This window comes from Aspergillus tanneri (genome assembly GCF_003426965.1).
Source record: "Aspergillus tanneri strain NIH1004 chromosome Unknown AapTan_6_pilon_pilon_pilon, whole genome shotgun sequence".
NCBI classification, from domain to species: domain Eukaryota; kingdom Fungi; phylum Ascomycota; class Eurotiomycetes; order Eurotiales; family Aspergillaceae; genus Aspergillus; species Aspergillus tanneri.
This window is the reverse complement of record NW_022984633.1, coordinates 1,616,964-1,638,624: the sequence shown is the minus strand read 5'-3', so window position 1 is coordinate 1,638,624 and position 21,661 is coordinate 1,616,964. Positions and strand designations below refer to the sequence as shown.

The 21,661-nt window shown below is 48.0% G+C and overlaps 7 protein-coding genes and 1 non-coding gene across 8 annotated transcripts; 4 read left to right on the top strand and 4 right to left on the bottom strand.

Moving 5' to 3' along the window:
* Positions 1-3,353: 3,353 nt before the first annotated feature.
* ATNIH1004_008570 (uncharacterized protein) lies at positions 3,354-3,887 on the top strand (the record flags this gene model as incomplete). Its single annotated transcript, XM_033573177.1, has 1 exon — positions 3,354-3,887. One exon carries the CDS (start codon positions 3,354-3,356, stop codon positions 3,885-3,887), a length of 534 nt encoding a protein of 177 aa, XP_033423729.1.
* A 328-nt stretch (positions 3,888-4,215) lies between these two features.
* Positions 4,216-4,288, bottom strand: ATNIH1004_008569. The gene has a single exon. It is a non-coding gene; the product is annotated as a tRNA-Thr (tRNA).
* Positions 4,289-4,436: 148 nt separating this feature from the next.
* Positions 4,437-9,189, bottom strand: ATNIH1004_008568 (uncharacterized protein; the record flags this gene model as incomplete). The annotated part of the gene is made up of 11 exons (XM_033573176.1): positions 4,437-5,268; positions 5,320-5,475; positions 5,527-5,751; positions 5,806-5,938; positions 5,992-6,200; positions 6,252-7,158; positions 7,346-7,428; positions 7,996-8,167; positions 8,290-9,000; positions 9,060-9,095; positions 9,156-9,189. The coding sequence occupies 11 exons, from the start codon at positions 9,187-9,189 to the stop codon at positions 4,437-4,439; spliced, it is 3,498 nt and encodes a 1,165-aa protein (XP_033423728.1).
* Positions 9,190-10,411: 1,222 nt separating this feature from the next.
* On the top strand, positions 10,412-10,739 carry ATNIH1004_008567 (uncharacterized protein; the record flags this gene model as incomplete). Its single annotated transcript, XM_033573175.1, has 2 exons — positions 10,412-10,437; positions 10,463-10,739. The coding sequence occupies 2 exons, from the start codon at positions 10,412-10,414 to the stop codon at positions 10,737-10,739; spliced, it is 303 nt and encodes a 100-aa protein (XP_033423727.1).
* Positions 10,740-12,320: 1,581 nt separating this feature from the next.
* On the top strand, positions 12,321-13,277 carry ATNIH1004_008566 (uncharacterized protein; the record flags this gene model as incomplete). Its single annotated transcript, XM_033573174.1, has 4 exons — positions 12,321-12,328; positions 12,451-12,500; positions 12,579-12,652; positions 12,870-13,277. 4 exons carry the CDS (start codon positions 12,321-12,323, stop codon positions 13,275-13,277), a joined length of 540 nt encoding a protein of 179 aa, XP_033423726.1.
* A 1,327-nt stretch (positions 13,278-14,604) lies between these two features.
* Positions 14,605-15,740, top strand: ATNIH1004_008565 (uncharacterized protein; the record flags this gene model as incomplete). The annotated part of the gene is made up of 2 exons (XM_033573173.1): positions 14,605-14,990; positions 15,056-15,740. 2 exons carry the CDS (start codon positions 14,605-14,607, stop codon positions 15,738-15,740), a joined length of 1,071 nt encoding a protein of 356 aa, XP_033423725.1.
* Positions 15,741-16,242: 502 nt separating this feature from the next.
* On the bottom strand, positions 16,243-17,996 carry ATNIH1004_008564 (PH domain protein; the record flags this gene model as incomplete). The annotated part of the gene is made up of 4 exons (XM_033573172.1): positions 16,243-17,415; positions 17,496-17,588; positions 17,659-17,784; positions 17,865-17,996. The coding sequence occupies 4 exons, from the start codon at positions 17,994-17,996 to the stop codon at positions 16,243-16,245; spliced, it is 1,524 nt and encodes a 507-aa protein (XP_033423724.1).
* A 1,024-nt stretch (positions 17,997-19,020) lies between these two features.
* ATNIH1004_008563 (arrestin family protein) lies at positions 19,021-21,078 on the bottom strand (the record flags this gene model as incomplete). Its single annotated transcript, XM_033573171.1, has 5 exons — positions 19,021-19,866; positions 19,928-20,356; positions 20,409-20,727; positions 20,796-20,939; positions 21,017-21,078. 5 exons carry the CDS (start codon positions 21,076-21,078, stop codon positions 19,021-19,023), a joined length of 1,800 nt encoding a protein of 599 aa, XP_033423723.1.
* Positions 21,079-21,661: the final 583 nt, after the last annotated feature.

Here is a 21,661-nt window from a genome sequence, read left to right as displayed (position 1 = left end):
CATCCTCTGTGATAGGGCTTCACTCAGACACATCCCATCTTATGTCTTCTTGACCCTGCTTGCGGCGTCCACTGCCTCTTACTGCGATTGGCCTGTTTTGCATATATCCCGTTTGAACCTTGTATTACAACCTATATCCTCTTTTCCATACAGAATGTCCTCTGTTCAAGCTGTAAGGAGCCCTGGCAGTCCGCGCTCTACAAGACCTGCGACAGATGCCGGCAGACAAGCGCTCGTCATCGGTGTACATATCGACTAATTCCATCCACAAACCAATCTTCTTCGCCTGTGCCTTCTAACATCTCCATGCAGTGTGTCGTCTGCTCCGTTTGAAGTGGCCCTGACATTCCTCACATGATAAAATCTACGACCGTTACCGCCACAAAGCCGCTGAGAACGTGCAAGATCTGGCGATACACGACATTTCTACTGGCCGCTTCTGCCAGGCACTGCCAAGGGAAGATACCGTCTAGAACCCAACGTCAGTATGCGAGCCGTGGTAGACCCGCTCCTGTTATAGGAAGGTTTTTGAAGCGAGCAGTCGATCTTTAACATGATGAGTACCGGGGCCGGGTTACTGCTTCAAACTCGCTTCCCCCGGAAATAACCTGCGCACACATACGGAAGGCTGTGGCCAGGTGCGAAACCCATTTTTCATCAGCTTAGGGAACAGGGACGTGTATTGCTGTTGCGGCACATTTGCGGCCGCTCCCCCGCCCCCGACCTCAGAATAAACCGTCACGAAAATCATCATATAAGAGGGGGAAAGTCCTGAAAAGTACTAGCGAATAGTTAGGATGGTTAATTGTTGCCTTAACTATTTCACTTTCTACTCAGGCAGAGAAAGTAGACATTACGAATGGCTTATATTTGTGTACACAACCATCATTCACAAGTTTATACAATGGTTTGTGAAGTGTGTTTGCTTTTGTTTTGCAATTTTTAGTTACAAATTGGTCAACCAGCTCCAAGAGTAATCTTCCAGATTATAGCCCAAACTATGGATTGATTTCGGAGAAAAGTTTTTGACATATTGCAAAATCATCATATCTATCTTCAGATCAGACATCAAGTCCTGTAGTGTGTTGTGACTCGTTACTCGTGGCTTTTGGTAGGGGGCCAATTATAACGTCCCTTGGTTGATTGCCTTACTATAAGTCATATTAAAAGGACACTATCACCTAAGATACAATTTCCTTTTCCATGGCTAAACGAGAATACTAGACCCTGAAACAACAAGGCTGTCTCCAAGTTCTAATCCCAAATTTCAATCACACCAGCGAGACTAAAAAGCAAGATACTAGACTACCCGGTCATACATGTCGTATTCACCATAAACCCAGTCTTCATTCTTGCAGCATGTCCAACATCGCTATCCTATGACGTTAGCAGATCTTCCAGTAATGCAATAAGTTGTTAATGGGTTTAATTCTTACCCCTTTATGTTGAGGATGCTGTGGCGTAACTATTAGCAGTTTCCCAAGAGGGTAGAGATGCCTATTTGCCTACCCATCCATGATGGCAATAATATCAATGGGGCAAGCAATCATGGAAACCTTTGCCCGCCGTATCGACCTCTGGATAAAACACTCCAGCACTTGCTTCAGACAGAATAGCAGATGTAGCTATAAGAATGATTGAAAATTTCTTTGAAGAGATATAGAGCCACTGCGTGGCTGGGTTAACGTTTTAATAGAAGAGAGAAATTTGGTTTAATGTCGTCCAAGTAGACATTAATGACCCTAGAGATTGCGCAGCCATGAAGAGAAGGAGAATCTATTTATGCTTAAATACAGCAGTGCTGGATCTACATTTATCCTAGTCATTTTCATATGCTTGATTGGTGAGAGTTAAGATCAAGGTTTTGCTCGTTTCTTAGGGAGCAATGACACTGACAGATCAGCGACGGCTACTATTAATAAGACTTCGTACATAGTATAATACGGATCTAGTACCTCTTCCATGCTATCCAAAGGGAGAATGATCACGCAGCTACGTAAGTTACTGTAGGGCACAGTTGTTATACTTGCAATTAATTCTAATTCCATGATGAGTCTGTGCAATCTATAAAGTTAGTAACGCAGATTTATTAATCATGTTTCCGGACTAGACGGCGAAGGTGGATCTTCAACAAGCTTTATAGGTATGCGGAAGTGTGCATATGCAGTAGAGGAAGTGTTTCAACGGTCTAGACCATGATATTGAAGTAAGATTCTCCAAATATTGTAGGAGAAACGTGTTCGCTATTTGTCCAATCTCAACGTACGTTGGCCTAAATTGTCGTCGACGCCTATCCAAGCAAAGCGACCTATCTATAGAATCTACTATGAGACTTCACTTGTTCAGTTCAAAGCAAGATTCTCAAGTTCAGGCTTCAAAGTTCAACCATCGAAAGGAATAGTGATACTATTTTAAGAAAAGGCAGTGAAGTTGTTCTCTTTACCTTGAATTCTAGATAGTCCTTCCAGATACGGGACAGCTAACTACAAGAGGTGTCTTTACCATGGTAATCAGAGCCTAGGCTCGTAATAGGTCTATTTGCTATCTTTTACAACATATTCAAAAGCTCTTTGCACATCAGTGTGTTCCATAGACGATTAAGATAATTCTTATATTAGTATTCTGTAGCTGGTCCAAGTAGATTGAAGGGGTATATTTGGGTGGCATCGTGTTGCTGTTATCGGTAATTATCAACCTCACAAATACCGCTAACCTATATTTGTATCCCAGAATGCAAATTTGCATTCTAGACTGTGACGCGCGCTGTTGCACGCTGTGGCCCTGAAACGAAATGTGAAACGAGAGAGTGGAGGAAGCAAATTTTGGGTGCAAGTATTGTACTGTAATGGATATGGAAAGTTGAATTGTGTCAATGAGCCAGTTATTAAATGTAAAGACGGAATCTTCTGCTATTATAAAAAAGGATGCGATGCAGCTATTATTGGAGATTCTGGAGAGAAATACTACCTAGGAATCTTTTGGCATCATGTGATGACTGAGACCTAATCCTCTCAGAAATACTAGAAATATATTTATCTAGTAACAGGTTTAAACAGTATATCGAGAGAGTAAATGATAGAAAAGCAGTAAAGACCTGGCTACTAATATGCCTATTAATGTATTATTCAAATGAATAGAACCAAAAACCTTCGTATCCGCAATACGAATGGTAATTAAATCTCCTCCTCAATTCATTCTACTTATCCAACCAATCCACTCTACATTAATTAACCCTTTATACCCGATACTCGATGCTCGATGCTCGATACTCAATAAATATGAGCATAACAATAAGCGGCCTCTCCAAAACCCTCCCCTCTACCCCCACCACATTCCCCAACTGCTGTCTATCCATGTCCACTCCCCTGTTAAACCATCTATCTTGTCTCCTCCCCCAGAGACCAAACTACACCCTTTCCATCGGCAGCGGCTCTGGCCTCCTTGAAGCCCTTCTCGTCCATCGTCATCCCAATCTATGCATCCAGGGCGTGGAGGTCCACTCATCTGTGAACCGGTACCTAGCTGATGAGGATGTGCATGTTGTTGGTGGGACGTGGGATTTACTACCTCCATTACCATTACCAGCACTACTGCCTTCAGAACAACAACAGTCTGGGGCTGGGGAGACAGGTAAGATTGGTATCTCAGGACCTCGCGCTTGTATGTTTGTCTATCCGCGTGAACCGGCCCTGGTGGGGAAGTATCTGGATTTATACTGTGTTCAGAATCAGAAGGACAAGCAACAGCTAGAGATGGTTCTATGGTTAGGTCCGCGTGTGGATTGGCCGGATTATGAGGCTGTTTTCCGAGGGTGGTTTGTGAACATGGAATTTGAAGATGTGGGGTTGCCGGAGTATGAGATGTTGGTTGTTGCGAGGATAGTATAATATAAATTCTGTTGGTTCAGTGTATGAATAATATATTCAGCAGAAATATATAGTAAAAGGTTTAATCTCGCAAATGCATATATTGTTCATTGGGTTAACTAGATTCTGGTTTGATGAATAGTAATGTGGCTGTGTACGTTATGCTTAATTAACTATTAGAAAATGATTTGTTGGAGAACCGCAATCCAATCCATTCATCGGCTGTCTCGTAACTTCAGGCTAACCAGACACCTGACGCCATATTACTTGGTGCATGTATTCTATTCTCGACATTTGAATTAAAGACAGAAGAGAAGAAACAGTAATAGCAATGGAATCAAAAAAGAAATGCTCCCACGCGGATTTGAACCGCGGACCTCATGATTACTAGTCATGCGCTCTACCAACTGAGCCATAGGAGCTGCTGTGATGAAAGGTATTTTTCTAAAGAGTTATATTAGAATAGAAACTTTTCAGAGCACAAACTTATAAAGATCTACGTTATAGTTACAGGTAGTACATACAAGTACTGGGCAATTGGATATGTGCAACGAATTGATTATCTAGCAATCATAAAGGAGACCCGAATCCGTTCCCGGGCGAATCCCACCATGGTTCAATATCAGACAAACTAGGCAATGCAGCCTCCCCATAATTGGCCGAACCCAACTGACTGAATCCCCCCTCGTCGAGACCGCTCGACAGTAGCTGCAGGTCCGAGCTCCGTATCCAGTCGAAATCGCCGGGTTGGCAAGCGCCTAGCTGCCTGGTCGGATCAAGCGGTTGTCCTACTCGCTGACTCTCCGCTTGACCCAGAGGCACTGCCATAGCCTGCGCGGGGGTTGAAAATGGGAAAGATGCGTGGCCGTGGGGTGCCGTGGTGCGCGACTTCTTCCGCGAGGCATCGGAGTCGGAATTAGAGCCCGCAATCTGCTGAGATGAAGGCTGATTATTGATTTGTCGCTTCGCTCCCGATCGACGCATATGGGCTTGCCATCTGCGCTGGAGGCTGACGAGGAAATCTCGAGTACGTTTGGCGTTCTCGAAGGACTGGCCGAGCTCGTCCAGTGCACGGAAGCAGAGATTCAGGTATGCGACCATTTCCGTATTATTGTAAATCTGGTCGCCACTGGTTCGACTGGAAGGAGAGGTGTTGGAGATGGTAACGTAAAGGAGCATCAAAGCTGCGCTGAAGATCATGGCCACGACCTGGTTGTTCATGCGGCGGAAGGTATAATGTTTCTCGTAGAGGTGAAGCAGTCGCGCGATATCTGTTGCCGACTCGACGCACATTCTTCGAGCATGGTGATAACCCGGTCCTTGACGTGGGCTTCGTGGTTGGATGTAGCTTTTGGACACCCACGGTCTGTGGGTGAAGATGACAATCTGATGATACTGCATACTGTGGTCCCGTTAGCACCTGTTGGCCATCCCGTGCGCATTAAAAACATACTGTAATACTAGAAGATGTGGTAATTTAGGAACAGCATCATTATCAAGATCAATATCAAGGTTCGAAGGTAAATTCGCCTTCCAAGCAAACAAGTCATCCGTCACTCTATGACACAGTCGCTGGAGGTCATGCCGGCCAATATCAGAACAGCCATAACTATGAACGAGTCAGTAGGTTCAAGCAATCGAGACCGCCGGGGATGCCTACAGAATATGGCCAACAGGGGATATTATTTCCCAAAGAATAGCAAACTGCCTGCTGATCAGTTCGTTCGGGTTCTTCACCCCACTCGTTGATGGTTCTAAATCCCCATGAAGCCCGTATGGATACCAGATGCTTTCCTTTTCTGCACCCAAGTTGGATGCAGGTTTTGGAACAGTAATATCACCCGCACTCATCCGAAACGGTCGCCCTAGGTAGAATCCCCAGAAACTAAACGCAAGGATTAGACCCAGAAAGATCAAACTGCAGTAGGTCCCAACTTACTGGTCTGCGATATAACTTCCCCAGAATGCTGTCCGTCGTACATCGGCCTCAAAAGCACTTATATCTCCTTTCTCGACATATGGAGTCATGTCAATATGTAATCCAAGATCAAATGCAAGTCGCATAGACATCCCTGGGCAAGACAATTAGCTTTCGGCCGGCAGTGTGCTGGTGATTCTGACATACCACTGTAAAGCCAGCCACGAGCGTCACGATTCGAGGACCCTTCGTGACAGCTCAGAATAACTAGCGCCTGTACTGTGGCAACACACGGAGAGTCGAGCTCGATTTCAAGAAGGGCCTTCGCTCTGTCCGCAAAGAACTCCGATAGCGATTTAGGAAAAGTGATAAATGTAGGATGATACCGCGCTTCAAACGCGCTACCAATGGCACACCTGGCAATTGTCAATCAGCGGTCAGAGACAGATAGAACTCAGAAAGCATACATTGCATTCGTAAGAACTTCCGAGTAGAACGGGGTATCGTCAAATTCATTCCGCCATTTTGTTCTGGCCGTCATATACATCTCCTTGTCCACCACATAAGTGCTCGTATTTTGCCATGTGAAATATAACTCAACCAGATGGTCTTCGAGGGCTTGGTCAACCGCCTGCCCAACCCGCAGATGATTCAAAATATCCTGTCCATCGTGGCGGACGGTGCGCGCATCAGGGCGCTGTCGCTGTTGCGTTGCCGATACATCTACCAGGTTTAGGTTCGATGTGGCACCATAAAACCGTAAATGGCCATCGCCTGCAATCTTCAAAGTCCCAATACGATGCGAGATCTGCTCGATAACGTCATTTTCCGCTTCATCCTCTTCCCCACTGTCTGTGTCATAATCCCTGTTATTCCACGACTGTCCAAGCAGCACCCCCGGTTGCTGCTGCATATCATGGGACAAATGCAGACTGTCAGGACTGAGACTATTCTCTTGCGAGCCGTTGGGCCCGCTATTAATATTAGCATAAATAGTGTTCAGGCTCTCAGCCGTTGGAAGGGTAAATCCCCAATTTGCAGGGGGATAGTGGTTTGCCAGGCTGGTATCGGACGCGAAAGCGACCACTGGTTCTTGGCTTTTCTCCGCCCCGGATATAAATGGCTGGGTAGGAAAAGCACTCGACGAGGGAGAGGGACCTCCCGCAACACCTCCAATGGGATCCAACTTTCCGTCCAACGCGGACGGGGTGGGTGTATGTGCATTGTAGGCGGGAGAATGCGCGACGGCAGATTGTAGCGGCGTATTTTGCTCGCATGGAGATTCCTTTCTCTGGGCCAACCCTCGAGGAATCTGAAGCGTATCCAGGACTCTGTTGATTCCGGACTCATCGTCGGGGTTCATCGGCGGCGGTTCTAGGCCATGGTCGTATATGAACTGACACAGCTGGTCAATCCGGGTGGAAAATAACTCAGTCGCAGCACGCAGTGACACCCTGGGTTGTTTGGACATGGTCAGCCTCTCTTGCCACGCTCGTTACAGGAGTCCAGATTGGAATCTGGTACGAAGTCAGTTCACAGAGATGGATCGATCTGGACTCACTTCCGCTTGTCGTCTCCATGTTGATATTTGCACTCCTTCCCTTTCCTGTCGCAGTTGTGGCAATGTGGAGTCGCTCCGTCACACTGAGAAATATCGTCAGCTTGCATCAAACACTGTGGATTCACTGCGACCGTGACATACCCGGATCTTACTCTCCCGACAAGGGACGCAGGCGGTGGTGACGTGCTTACGAGGCGCCTTTTTAGGCTTGGAGTCTTGCTCCATCGCTGAGGATTTGGGTGGCAAAGAAGGGAACTTGAATTAATTTCGCAGCGACTGTGGAGATAGACAATAGAATGTGGGGAGAATCACGGAGCGACAAGAGGCGTGAAGTCAACCGACATCGGCAGAGGCGAGAGTGGCAGACGACATAATCAGATCAAGAACAGTGGTGATGGAGGAGGGTGTTAACATGACACACAGTCCCAGTTTCGAACCATGGGAGTCGAGATGGCTCTGGCTTTGGGGAAGAGATCGTATCGTATCCCCCGAGTAGTAATCCAACTCGGGCCAACTCTCGGGTTAAAGTGCCCCACTCCATTTCTCCAGGAATATTCCTCTTGGTCACCTGACTAATCTTATTGAATATTGGTACTATTTACACAAATATGCTGCCATCACGACCACCTGCTAATCGTACGAAGAATTACCAATCACCAGTACGTTTGTGCGCCTCATTCTGGACCACCTCAACCCAGTAGTTATCGGGATCAAGCACAAACGCCACGTTCCTCATCCGTCCATCAGTCAGGCGTTTCTTCCAGTTCACTTTCAGCGACTCGAGACGGTCACAGGCGGCGTTGAGATCGTCAACAGAAACACCTGCAAGGAAATCAGCATCGTTGTAGCCATGGCTCATCTCAATCTCCTCCTTTCAAAAAAAAAAAAAAAAAAAGAAAAAAGAAAAAAAAGAAAAAAAATAGAGGTGCCACTCGGATACTTACAAATATGACCAAATCCTTGAGGTTCAATATTCCCGTTGTGGTAGACCTGACCTTCTTGCTTCTCGGTGCCGTAGTTCCAGGTCAGCTCCAGCAGGCCTTCCCATTCAGCCACGGGGTTCTTGGCGCCTTCCTGCAGTTTGGGGCTGGTTGCAGGGTATCCCAAGAAGTAGAGATTGAATTCCGCATCCTTGTTTTCCATTGTACGCAGCAGCGTCATTCCCATGACCTCCTGGTAAAACTTCAAGCTGGCCTCGGCACTCTTGACTCGGAGCATCGTGTGGTTGAATCGGTAGTTGGCCGGGTCCGTAGTGTTGCCCACATCTTCGTCATGACGACGGATAATCTCGACCCAGTATCCATCTGGGTCCTTGACGAAAGCAATATTCCTCATACGGCCCTCGGTCAGCTTCTTCTGGAACAAGTACCCGGCATCCTCCAGTCTCTTGCAGGCCAACTCGATATTGTCAACAGAAATGGCGATGTGCCCAAAGCCGCGGTGGGGTTCCGTGTTGCCATTGACCACGCTATAGTTGGGGTCATCCTCTGTACCGTAGTTGTGAGTGAGCTCCAATAGAGCATGACGGTCCGTGAAGTGGGTCTCTCCCTGCAGTGACTTGGGTCCGTTGTATCCCAGGAAGTAGAGTGAGAACTTGTTCTCGGGGAAATCCAGCTGCTGGATCTGGTTGAGTCCCAAGAATTTGTAGAATTCCACTAGTTATACAAAGGTATTAGCCCAGGAGGAGGAGGGGGATCACAGAAGATATGCGCACAGGATCTCTTTGGGTCCTTGACCCGGAGCATAGTGTCTACCAAAGCAATGTCATCAGCTTGGATTGATTTTGCCTATGGGATTGTCGATCACTAACGATTAAGCTTATACTTGGACGTGTCGGTCGCCATGGTTGCCAGCGATCTATTGGTTCCTTGAACAACCTTGTGAGCAAAGAACTCGGATGAGTGGGGAAAGCTAGGCCCCATGTATTAGAAACACGCACCTATGAAAATAGAAGAAGACTTTGAGATGAGGACCCTGGATGAGAAGGATCGAAAGGAAGGGAGAGCGTGGCTAGCGAACATCAGCCGATGGGAGGAGGGGTAAAGGGAAAAAACATTTACTTGATTAATAAGTGGTTCGTGCGGAGGAGAAAAAGTTCCGGGTGGAGCGATGACGTTATGCTCGGATTTGGTAACCAGATAGTGGTATTCATCTGAATATTCTTCTATAACTAACTAGATTTTTATTCAATTACGTAAGTCTCGAGAGGGCATATGATATATTTTTTCAGTGGAATTGTACCAGGTTACCATCTACACTCAGTTGTTTCCAAAAGCTTACAGAAGCTTTCGGCTGTATCCTTCCCAGAGATATATTCCTGGATACCTTTTATACATGGATAAGGATTATTTAGAGTTCCTGTTCCCGAACTATCTCCAGTTTCAGGCACCGTGTCTCAATCTTATGTGTGCCCTGCAGCCTGGACAAAAGTTTCGATGCTACTCCATATAGTTGTGAGTTGGAGGAGGCAACAACGGATGCCTAATCCACAAACCAGCCGACTCGAGACAAGCGCTTATTGTACAGTCCGGGTAAAAGGGATTGAAAGCCATCTATAAAACATTTGTCCGTACATGCGAACCACGATTTACTACCAAGACGGTCAATGCTTGATAAAGATAAACATTCGGCTGAAAGACGCTACTCCGCTTGCCACCAGAATTAGTGCTGCAAGTTGCAGAGCGCCTAGATCATGGGGATGGCTCACGTTTGGCGAGGACGAGTGGTTCGACATATGGAATTGTACAGCCCGAGCTCTATAGATATGGTCTGCCCTGCTTAATAGTATGGCTACTTCTAGTGTACGAGAGGCTTAATTTACATAGGGGCAAGGTCCTTCTCAAGTGGTCAAGTGGAGGAGACCTGTCTTCATAAAGCTGCCCGTCATGGACATGCACGGATAGTAAAGGGACTACTGAATTTCGGAGCTGATGTCGATATAGTGAATTATGCGGGTTCGACACCGCTTTTTGATGCAGCCCATGGGCCATTTGTAAGTGACTCGAATCCTTAGAGCAGGCGCAGATGTTGGTTTAAAGAATAGGTCCAGCCAAACACCTCTTCACCATGCAGCTCTCGGAGGTCATGTGGAGGTATTGCAACTGTTGATTGACCAAGGTGCTACAATCGAGGAGAAGGACGACTATGGCGACACTCCCCTCCATTATGCGCATACAACGGCCATACCACGGCCGTTAAGAGACTGATCGCTGTCGGAGTGGCGGCCCAGGAGAGGACTGAAAGTGGTGAAACCCCTCTGCACATCGTAGCTGGAGCCGGCCATTTGGGGGTGTCTCAATACTTGACTGATCCTGGTGTCCCAATCGAGGGGAAGGACGACTTTGGCAACACCCCCTCCATTATGCGGCAGGAGATGGCCATGTCGAAGTTGTGAAGCGACTGATAACACTTGGAGCGGCTGTTGAGAGAGCAATAATACAGGTATAACCCCCCTGTACTTCGCAGCTCGGGCAGGTAATGGCTGTGCAGAAGTAGTTAAATGGCTTATAGCTCATGGCGCAGATATCAATTCGAAGGAAGGCGTTGGTCGCACCCCTTTACACCATGTTGTTGAGGGTTCTCGACCGAACATTGTCCAGATATTGGCCAGGCTGGGGGCGAATATTGATGCAAAAGACAGTTCCGGCGTGGCCCCCCCGTCAAGTTGCAACAGGAGACCCCGACCATGTGTAGAAGCTGTTCGCACATTGCTTGAGAGTGGGGCATCTGTGGACACGAAAAGACAAGGTATCAATACTCAAGTGATAATTGCTGCCTATAATGGGCTACGTATGGAGAATAGCATGCAGCAAGAAATTAATGAGCAATACCAGGAAGGGAGTAGTGCATCTTTAGTTGAAGACTACCGAAACTGGCCTTGCTCGGGAGAAGAAAGTGGCGGCGAAAGAGGTGGTCCGACTCTAAGACAACACGCTGGTCGTGATGTATCTAAATTCTCTGATTTGGAATTATCCGACTCCGGTCTCTCGGACGCTAGCGACTCTGATTCAATCGATGGGGCTTCGACTAACGCTGATGATACCAATGACTCATATAAGCTAAATTCCAAGGTCCATGGCTGGAACCTGGCAATACTGGAAGTTTGCGTACTGCTTTATTTGGACTATAGTATGTGATAGGTAAGTTCCACAATTGATATTTCTACCTTTCTACTACAGAGCGGTCAGCGAAGATAAAATAAAGCAGTTAATAAAGATGTTGGGCATTTAAAAGGACTATTAGTAGCAATGATAACGAGCGGAGTCCCTTACATATAGAGACCTTAAATACCGAATCCCGTCATTACGTAGTACATCCACCATGGATATAGACCGGAGATTGGCAATGTGCAGCTGTGGCCGCCAAAGGGTCCATTGAACACAAGCGAACTGGCCAATATTAAGCATCAGGGGAGAATCCGGCTCCATAAGGCGAACAAGTTCGATGACTCGTAGTGCATACTACATGGTCTGTGTCGCTGAGGGCAATTCAATATAAAACGCTTAAAGCTCCCTCCATCGCCACGTGAAAGGCGGTCATTCTCCCAGCATGGATTTCGATGACTTCTGAGTTTTTTGAAGACGATCTCATCTGATCACCTTGGTGTACGTGTTACAGTCGTGAATTGTTCCACCATCTCAGATGATGAGCCACTCACTGACATACTGAGCAGTACGAAACCAGTCTATATCGACCATGGCCAACATCCGAACCTCCTTCTTTGTGGGCCTAGTGGTATTAACCCTGGGAATCATTGCAACTTATATCTAGCCTTTCAGTGACTTCTTCCTCCAGAATAGTGTAGAGTATGCGTTCCTGCTTCCTGGAATTATTTTTCCCCCGCCATTGGTGGTAGACACCGTCCGAAATATAACATACCTCGGCAGCCTTCATTCTGGAGTCGAGCATTTTCAAGAAATCTTGGGATCCATTTGGCGAGCGTCGGTTCGCATCACCGGTTCCCGTCAATCCCGCAATGGATCGGTTATTGATGTAACACGACTTGGAGCCTGATGTCCACTGGGAATTGGAGATATACTTCCTTTCTCTAGTCCGGTGGTCAACATTAGCGAGATCAGCGAGCTGCCTTAGAATGTATGTTTCAGAATAGGGATCCGTGACAATATCGAAGCCTTCAACGGCGATCCCAACAAAGGTAGGACTTCAACTAACTGGCCCTGTCCTATATAGTCGGCTGATTCGTTTGAAGTAACCGTTATCGGGCAAAGTGTAGGAGCCAGTGATACTAGTCTCCTACTGAGAGCATTTGACGGCGTGCAAGGGGTTCCATTCCAACGAGCAATGCGAGTAAGTACGTCAGGCAAGATTGGTCCTACGCTAAGCATAAGAATTCCTAGAATGATGTCGGGCAGTCTAGGCCTTAACTTCAATAGTGAACCAGATTTCGTGGCAGAGAACACGGCAGCCATCGCAAGACAGGAGAGCAGCAAAGATCAGTCCAGGAAAGTTTTGGACTGCCTATGCAGTGTCTCATTTGAAACCTTGATGAATATCTTTGTCACAGCTTCTCGCCCTGCCCGTCCACCATTCGGCGAGGGCTTTTTCTACACGACCATTTACTGGGACATTTTTGCGGCGGCGGCCATCCCAGCTTATGCGTGCAGGGAAATTTGTCAAGGGATTTCCAGCCAATGATGGCGCCTGGTATGCAGCGCCGCCGACTTCCACAGACGAAGTTGTCTTAAATAGCTTTGAACTGTGGCTGTTTGGTCTTTCCGATTTTACCAAGGAGAAGCTGCTGGAGTTCTACCCACTTGTGGATTTTGAGCACATGGTCCGACGTGAGTATGACGGGCCTATTTCCGCGCAGTACTACCGCACTTCACAGATGAACCGGGATCTCGGGCTCGTGTGCCCAGTTCTGAACTTTCCATGGCAGTACATCCGCAGTGGAGGCGTAGAACCATTGTAGGTTCGAATATACTCCACCCGCTTCACCCCCGTATACGAAAGACAGTGGGTGTTCTGATATGGCGCGTTGCTCACCTGCTCGATATCCCGTATGTACTCAACGTCCAACGCCTGGAGGGTAGTGCGCATAATTCACCCGCACAGCATGCTCTATCCAAGGTGTTCAGTGGAGCTATCACGAACCTTGTAAACAATAGAACGACGGAGAGAAATGGCAGTGGAGTTGAGACATGGTCTGCTGTCTTTTCTGGCGTTACTGAATAAGAGTTGGTGGAGCAGTACCCAAACTAGCTGACGATCAAAGTGTTTGGTGGGCCATATGAAACAACTCCAGTAACTGTGAGCAAGAACATGAAAGAGGAGGTGGCGACTCGTGCGGAACAGGCTCACCAGCGGGGAAGGCTCTTCAGCCGATGTGAGTCCATCAACAGCCATCGGATGGGCGAGCAGCGCGTGTGAGAGGGCGATCATGAGATAACTATATCCAGATTAGTTAACTAGGAGAACACCAAACTCTAGTTATTTTATTACATAAGCAAACAGATGACACATCATGTGCCCAAGGCGGTGGTGCGCAGCAATGGCCCAAAGCGGAAATCCAATTTCCACCTCCTATCGAACAAGTCAGTCCAAGGAGATCTTCCTTCTCTCGCTCCCTTCCTGCGTCTGTGTACGCCTCTTCTTCTTCTCCGTCCATCGGATCGGCTTCTTGCAGGGTTTCCGGCGCTGGTTGCTTTGTTAATTGGTCAAGGTTCGTCGTTTGCTTCCTTATTGTTCGTCCGTTGAAGACCCAACACACCTGCCCGTTTAGATCGTCATTCCATGCGCCTGCCGTCGATGTGCTCTGTGCTCTGCTTTGTTGGCGCTTGCGGATTTACTCCTAGCTATGGGCCCATTTCTTTCTTTCTCTGTGATGTTTTCTTTTTCCTTTGGTGGCTTGCTTGGCCCATTCCTCCCTATCTCTGTTTCGGGCTTCTCTCCCCACGGTCTTGAGCCCTGTTTGGAGGAGATTCCTCCTCGTGTCTAACAACTCATTTCCATGATGGGATGTCGCGAGGCGCTCGAGCTAGTGATGGAATGGAGTCACCCACCTATCCCCTCCCTGTTTGGTTTCCACTCTAGGTCCTGGCTGAAAAAAAGGCTCTGTTCATTCTGTGTATCTCTTGTGCCACCGATTCTTCTTGTACTTCGTGTCGGTTGACTCGCAACATCATATTTGTTTTCTCTGGACTATAAGATTCTTCATTTCTCCGCTTCCCCCTCAATCCCCCAGGTTTTCCCGTGGCCTAGCTCTTCTCTCTGCTGCCTTATTTCACCCGACCACAAAAATGGCTGAGTATCATGATCCAGTTCCACCTGGTCAGTCGCGCCAGCCGAAACCAACTAGCATCTATGATATTCCATACTGTCCGTACTGGGCCCAAAGCCAAGTCCAATACGCACAAAACCTTCTAGAGTGTTCTGGCGAGCCGATCGAGTACGACCACGACGACAGAGACTACTGGGATAACAGTTTCTTTTTTCCTGAAGACTGCTCTTGGTCACCACCCAAGGACTGGATCGTCGAACAACAAGTCTCCTATCCCCACATCACACTCCACAGCCTCTCCGACACCATGATTCCCGGTCTACCCGACATCAAGATGCTGGATGCGGAGGCCCTCAGTGACCTGCTAGAGGACAACCTTTCGCCCCCGGAGATCACCTCCATTCTGTATGATATACGTCTCACTACTTCGGGTTCCGCGTCATTGCTGACGAGTCATTCGTGCGGTGCAGAGTGTTTGCTACTAATGGAGCTATCTTCGCCTCCGCCTCCTCCCTGCCCCTACGCCAGCTACGCAACCTGAGTGCAACTTACGGTGCTGCCTACACATGTTATGCCAAGAACGTTTCGAGTGGTAACCTAACAGGCGTCAACCCCGCTAGTCATCCATCTTCATACGTGACTGCCCAATCCGTGTCACTTGGTGATGTGGGTTCAATCGTCTTTGAACTCGAGGACCTGGTTGCCGTTGTTACCCAGATCGCAGACAAGGTTCTCCTTGCTGCCATGGGCCCGTCTAAAATCGATCCCGTAGGACAAGGCACAAGTCCTACCCTGAATGGCACACAGGGAACTACGACCACCGCCAACGGCTTCAGATCCGGAATAGATGCAAGCGCGACAACGGAGTTCCTTATGAGCAACCCTACTACCAACTGCCCGTCTGCCAATCAGACCTCCCCTCACACGGGGACCCCAAATACCATCTCTCGAAGTCATAGCGGCTCTAACATGGAAGGTGACGCACACCTGGAAACGCAATACGAAATCGACCGCAGCAGCGACCTGGCGCGTCTGTCAAGTTTAAACCTGTCCGCATCTCCGGCTATTCTCCTTGCGTTGGAGTCCAAATCAGCGGCTTTGGGAAGATTCCTCAGTCAAAAACTAGAGGATCTCGAAAGCCCTGAAGATTTTTAGACAGGACTCCATTTCTTTTTGTCCCTTTTTGATTCCTTTTATTTTTATTTGTACGACATTGTTTACGAACCAGGGATGATACTTCTACACATTTTTCATTTATCTTGAGCGATGCTACTATGTATTTAATCCATGATATACCACGCTTGGTTTTTGATTAATCAAGTGGTTCATGATTCCTGCCTATCTTTACAATCCATGAAGCGAGAAACGGAATGACTCCTCCCTACTCTCGAACAGCCTGAACTAGTACATACAGAAAACATCGAACTATATGGCAAGGTCGTGAAGATATATATTATGATCATAAAGTAATGTACGTACGAATAATATATGAAGCGAAGAAACTGAAATGGAGAATGTTTGCTTTCGGTCCAAGAACCATGAATTAAAATAACAAGAAAAAGAGAGGTACATATCAACCATTAAGAGACTCAACACATGGAATATAGAATATGGACCCCATGATCATAGTATGGATGTATTGTAAATCTGCATCAATTCACATTTTCTCGCTGGCAGGGGCTACCCCGCCAGTAGAGGTGGTACTTTGAACTGACTTCGCAGTGTCAGCACGAATGATCGAGGGAGCGGCCTGGGTTGCCTGGGCTGAGGCACTGGGGCCATGGGCGGCTGCCTCGCTGGTCTTTTCGGTGTATGCGGGTGGTGTCACGTCGCCCATGACGACAGCCGGGCTAGCAGGTTGCGACGACATGGCAGCTGGTGGGGTGGCCATGCTAGTCTGCAAGGGAGGAGCCCGGGTTGCGTCCTTGATTACAGTCCACCATTTTTCGGCCTCATTGGGTGAGGTAGCCTTGAAGTTCAGCTCGGTGTTCGTGTGGAAAGCGTTTCCAACTTTCCCGCTAGACACATCCTTGCCTTTCACACTGAACTTGTTCCCGTCAATGGCACCGATGATGCAATCGGGGAGGAAGAGGGATAATTCCGGGGTGGGATCGCGGCGGAAATCATCGTTATCTTTAAACTCGTGGAGGTACCGAGCATGGGTCACGACGTAGTGGCCGGTGCTGTAACCTTTGAGGACGGCGCGAGACTTCCGTTCCAGGGATCCCTCGATCAGTGGCTTTGTCGCGCGATGGTCCTGATTGGGGAAGGTGATGTTGCTCAGAGACCTGGGCGGGGCATCCGGGTTGACCAGGGATGTGTCGTTTTGGGTGATGAAGTTGACCCATTCAAAGTCTGGAGGGATGCGTTGGGCAGTACCCAGTATATCCGTGTACATGGTGCGATGGCGGTCGAGCTGATTATTCGTGAACACAACGAACTGCTCCATGGTGGCTTGGAGGGTTTGCAGAACATGCGCCTCGAATTGCTGAAAGTTATTCTGCACTGCAATGATATCCTGGCGGTTGTTGTTCTCCTCAATAACCTGTTTGTTGAGGCGGTGGTTGATGCCCCGGCGTAGAATATAAGGGTCGTGGTGTTGGTCAAGCTTGGTCCCTGCGGCTGCATCGAACGATGCGCTATGCTGAGCAAGGAGCTCAATATGCTTTTGAGTGACGCCTCTTGCTTTTTCGACAGCCTTCGAGCTCTTAGAAGCCCCCGACTGCAGCTCCTTCGATTTGTTTTTGATCTCTTTATGAAGACGCTCCAGGGTCGGGGTGATGGAGCCCTTCAGGTTCTTCTCTGATTCCAGATACATGTTCACCATTCCCTAGCAAAAATCAATATATCATCCTCAGCAGCTGTTCTCAAACGGGGAAGGGGTGGGGCGAACTAGGCGCGAGGCCATACCTGAGTGTTGGTACGGATATTCTCGAACCATGAAGACACTCCTCCAGCGCTCGGAGAAAAATGATGTCCTTCCTTCAATGGATCGCTGACGGTCTATATCCACGGCGACCCACCCGTTTGGTCAGCATCGTCCAGCCACTGAGAACGAATTGGTCGCACACACCTTCAATATCTTCTCATAGTCCTTCGATTGAGACTTCTGTACCTTGGCCGTCACCGCAACGTAGTCTTCCAAATAGCCACACAAATGCTTCCAGGCCCGAAGACGTTCGAGGAGGAGATTTGTAGTCTATGAGCGACCGACGGTTAGCAATTGCACAGTGCACAACACGGAGAGCTCTATCTCAAATCGACTAGGAGCTTTCCTACCTCGTTGCTATCAGAACCTGGAATCGCTTCATCGTCACTCATTGAAGCTCGCCGATCGGGACCAATGGAGCTCCGAGTGGTACCGGACCGATGAGGGAGCCTCGATTCCACTGGACTGCTTGTAGCAGACATCTCTTCGAAGTAAGGTGCAATATCTGTGAGATAAGGACTGAGATACGGTTGCTCGGGGGAAAGAGAAGCAATTAATATTTAAAACTGGGTCGGAATCTGGTGTGGCGCTATTGAGGAGACTAGGACTGATGAGGTGGGCTAGGTGCGATTATCGTTAACTACAGTTGTTTTCACGATCGAAGCGCGGGAGGAGTGGACCGTTACCAAGATACCAGGCGATATATAAACATTACATATGAGTTCCGAGAACATGCGATCCAAAGCCAGTAGATCTGTCTAATCAAGGAAAGAAAATTAGGCAATCCAGCTGAGTTCAATGAGAGATGAAAAAGGGAACAAAGAGAGGGAGGGGAGATGAGAGAAGAAAATATAGGTCGGGAAAGTGGAGGTGATCGATGGCCTGAGACTATGAGGTCACCGCCTGCATCCTTTTGCCCCTCAGGAACGCCTCTTGTGCCATGGATAGTTTCTTCAGTCCAAATACTAATTAGTACCACAAATCAATGATATCATACTTTGGCTTTATCTATTTCTGATGACAAAGAAAAAGGTTGATATTATAACAATATAGGGCAAGAAGCCCCGCATAGCTTTGCAAATACATAAGATGTCTGTACATAAATAATGCATTCATCTTGTTTCGTCCCAATCCCAGTACCCCCGAGTAAAACCCCTACCCTATATGCCCAATCCTGTCTATGAATCGTAAACGCCGAGCCCGAATCTCTCCGATGTGTATGTGCGTGAAATAAATAAATAAACATATAAATTCCACAATCGGCTAGCAATCGGCCAGCCGTAGCCACGCCTTTAAAGCCATGGGTTGTAAAATTAATGCAAATACAGGAAGCAACAAATATGCAACCTCTTTGGGGTCTCACAATGTTGCATACCTTCTAAATTTGCTGCGTCTCGGCACCCAGCACCAAGAGTATCATAAAATTTCGTGAGCGATTTGGCAACTTAAGCCAGCTCTCAAGTTCGGAGCATCACAGTGTTGAGTGAAGATGACCACTGGAGCACCTCAAACTCGCGCCCGGGCCTGCATGATACGAATCCGTCGATCACTATCTTCGGGGCCGTGAACAAGCTCCGGGCGGAGGTGGAGTACATCCGCGGTAGGACAGTATGCTCCATTACCACGTCCAGGTGAGCGAATGTAAGCTTGTTGAGGCGACTGGGGAGGCGGGATGACGAAATCGCTGGCGATTACAGCTTGATAGTCTGGCAAGTCGGCATCCCGAGGGCGAACAGTAGTACGAACGGCGGTCGAGTAGCTTGGGACGCGACTGAGAGACTCCACCTCTGCATACTGGGGGTGGAATGGGGTGGCCATTCCAGAAGGTATATGGTCGTGCTCATGGACGATTTCATCAGAGGGCCGGCGGGAAAACCCGGGACTCGTAGGGCTGTGGGAGTTGGGTCCCGACGAAGGACCAAAATAATCCGGGGGAAGACCCAATCGGCGATTTTCACCATCAGCATTTTGATGATGATCTAGTTCGGACGGCGATGGATAATTGTGTCTGATATCGTGAAGGGTCGAGAGACGGCTATGCAAAGCCGATGCGGAAATATCTGTATTGGTCAAAGCATTCATAGAAGCAAGGTTTTCTTCTGAAAGGTTGCGGCTAAGGGTGCCGAATGGCGTGCCTGGTCCGCTTCCAGGTCCCGGAGTACTATATCCAGCAGGATCAAGCTCACTGTACAATTGATCGAACTGGTGCTCACCGTACAATGGCGGAGCCTGTTGGGCAAGATCATCGATGGCTCTCTGAGCCGACTGAGGTGTCTGGTCAACTAGATTGTTGTTATCGTCGATAGCGAGGTTCGGAGAAATAAAGACCGAGACAGGAAGGGTAGCTCGCAACTAAGGATAAATTAGAAACGTCACATCAAAAACAAATATGGATATATGAACATGCTCATACCTCGCTGATATGCCCATCAGGGTTAAGTAGCTGAACTCGGAATTTCAACTTGTGCCTGACCTTGATACCTCTCGTATCCGTGTCCTGCAGACACCGGGTCAAGGTCTTAGGTAGATCTAAGTGGCGCGAGAACTGATACCCTTCCGCGGCTTCATCGATAATCTCCAAACCATTTTCCGCATCCAGTTCATGCTCATCTGTCAAAATAGTTCTCGTGTTTTTATAGGTATTTCGTATGGAGTCAGGATCTTCGGGGTTAAGAGTGAGGTCGTGACTCTCAATAAGCTGGGAAACAATTTGTCCGATTCTCAGTCCCTTCAAAAGGGGAATGAGTTTGAAGTCCACCCGGATAGTGGTCCCGAATATGACCGCCTTCGTAGGAGTGCTTATGGAATATTCGATTTTGTTCGGCCAAATATTTTCCACCGACTGCGAATCAAAAGGTGAGCCAAGGGAAAACAGAGAATTTAGATATTCTTACCATTGCGTGGGAGAGCTCCAAAGCACTGGATTCTAGCGTCCGAATGATACGCAGAGGTTTGCGGACAACAATATCCTTCGCATACTTGCGTCCAATTTCCGCTTTGAAACGATACGTTATGTAGGTATCATTGAGACCCTCGACGCTCTCCGGCATCGAGCCTTCAAGAACCACATCGAAGGGATATTCATAGTTATCTCCAGGAAGGATCTCCGTCTTGCCTTTGCCCGGATCTCTAAAACTCCATGTCTTCTCATAGAATACGCGCTCCCTCCATGACTTTCGGCCTCCAGTAGCGGAGCTGGACGGTAGGTGCCAACTACAATCAGGAATCAGTCATTGAATCCTTGGGCTTGTGCTGTATAGGTGTGCAGAGCAATGACTCACCAAACACGGGATATACCGGTCAGATGAAGTCGAATGTGCTTGACTGACAGGGGCTCCGATAGACAAAGAATCAGTTTCCCACTCAAATGAGCACTAGCGGCTTCTTGTTCTCCGCCTCGGAATACAATGTAATCTTCGTCCAGACTGGAAGGCAAAAACGGGTTAGTGACCTCCGATGCGAGCTCGGGTTCTCGGGATACATGTGGCGTTCTTCGACTCACCGGATATCGAAGTACTTCGCGTAACTTGAGCTACCTCCGCCACTGAAGAAACTGAGGGCCATGACAGTTCAACTAACAGCTGCAGATAGGCAGCTGTTAGGAGGTAAGAAGGGAACCAGGGTGGGTAGCGATGGAATGGTTGGGAGGATGGAGGAAGAAAAGAGGGAAATACTGCGGTAATAAAACCTGGAAAGTAGGTCGGATTTCTCCCCGAACGGCGGGAAAAAAAAAAAAAAAATAGTATGACACAGATAAGACGGACTTTTTTTTTTTTTTTTGCCCTTTCTTCCGAATGGAACCTACTGATCTACCACTCGCTGACCAGATTCACAGACAAGACAAGACAAGCCCGGTCGACAACGGGTCCCACCAAGGATAGATTGCAGCGGGTGGGGGCACAGAGGCCGTTTCCGTCACCGTATCTCGCAAAAACTTTGGCTGGAAGTGGCGAGAGCGGATCTCTTGGGCTTATCAGGTTAGAATGACCGATGATGCGATGTCTCGCAAATCCGGTTGACTAAGCCGCGCTGATAAAGATAGAACAGTGTGATGAATGAAGAAAGAAACGCGGACCTGGGCGGAATCGGGTGTTAGTATTAGGTGTCTAGAGATAGGGAAGAGAGAGAAAGAGAAAGGACGAATGGG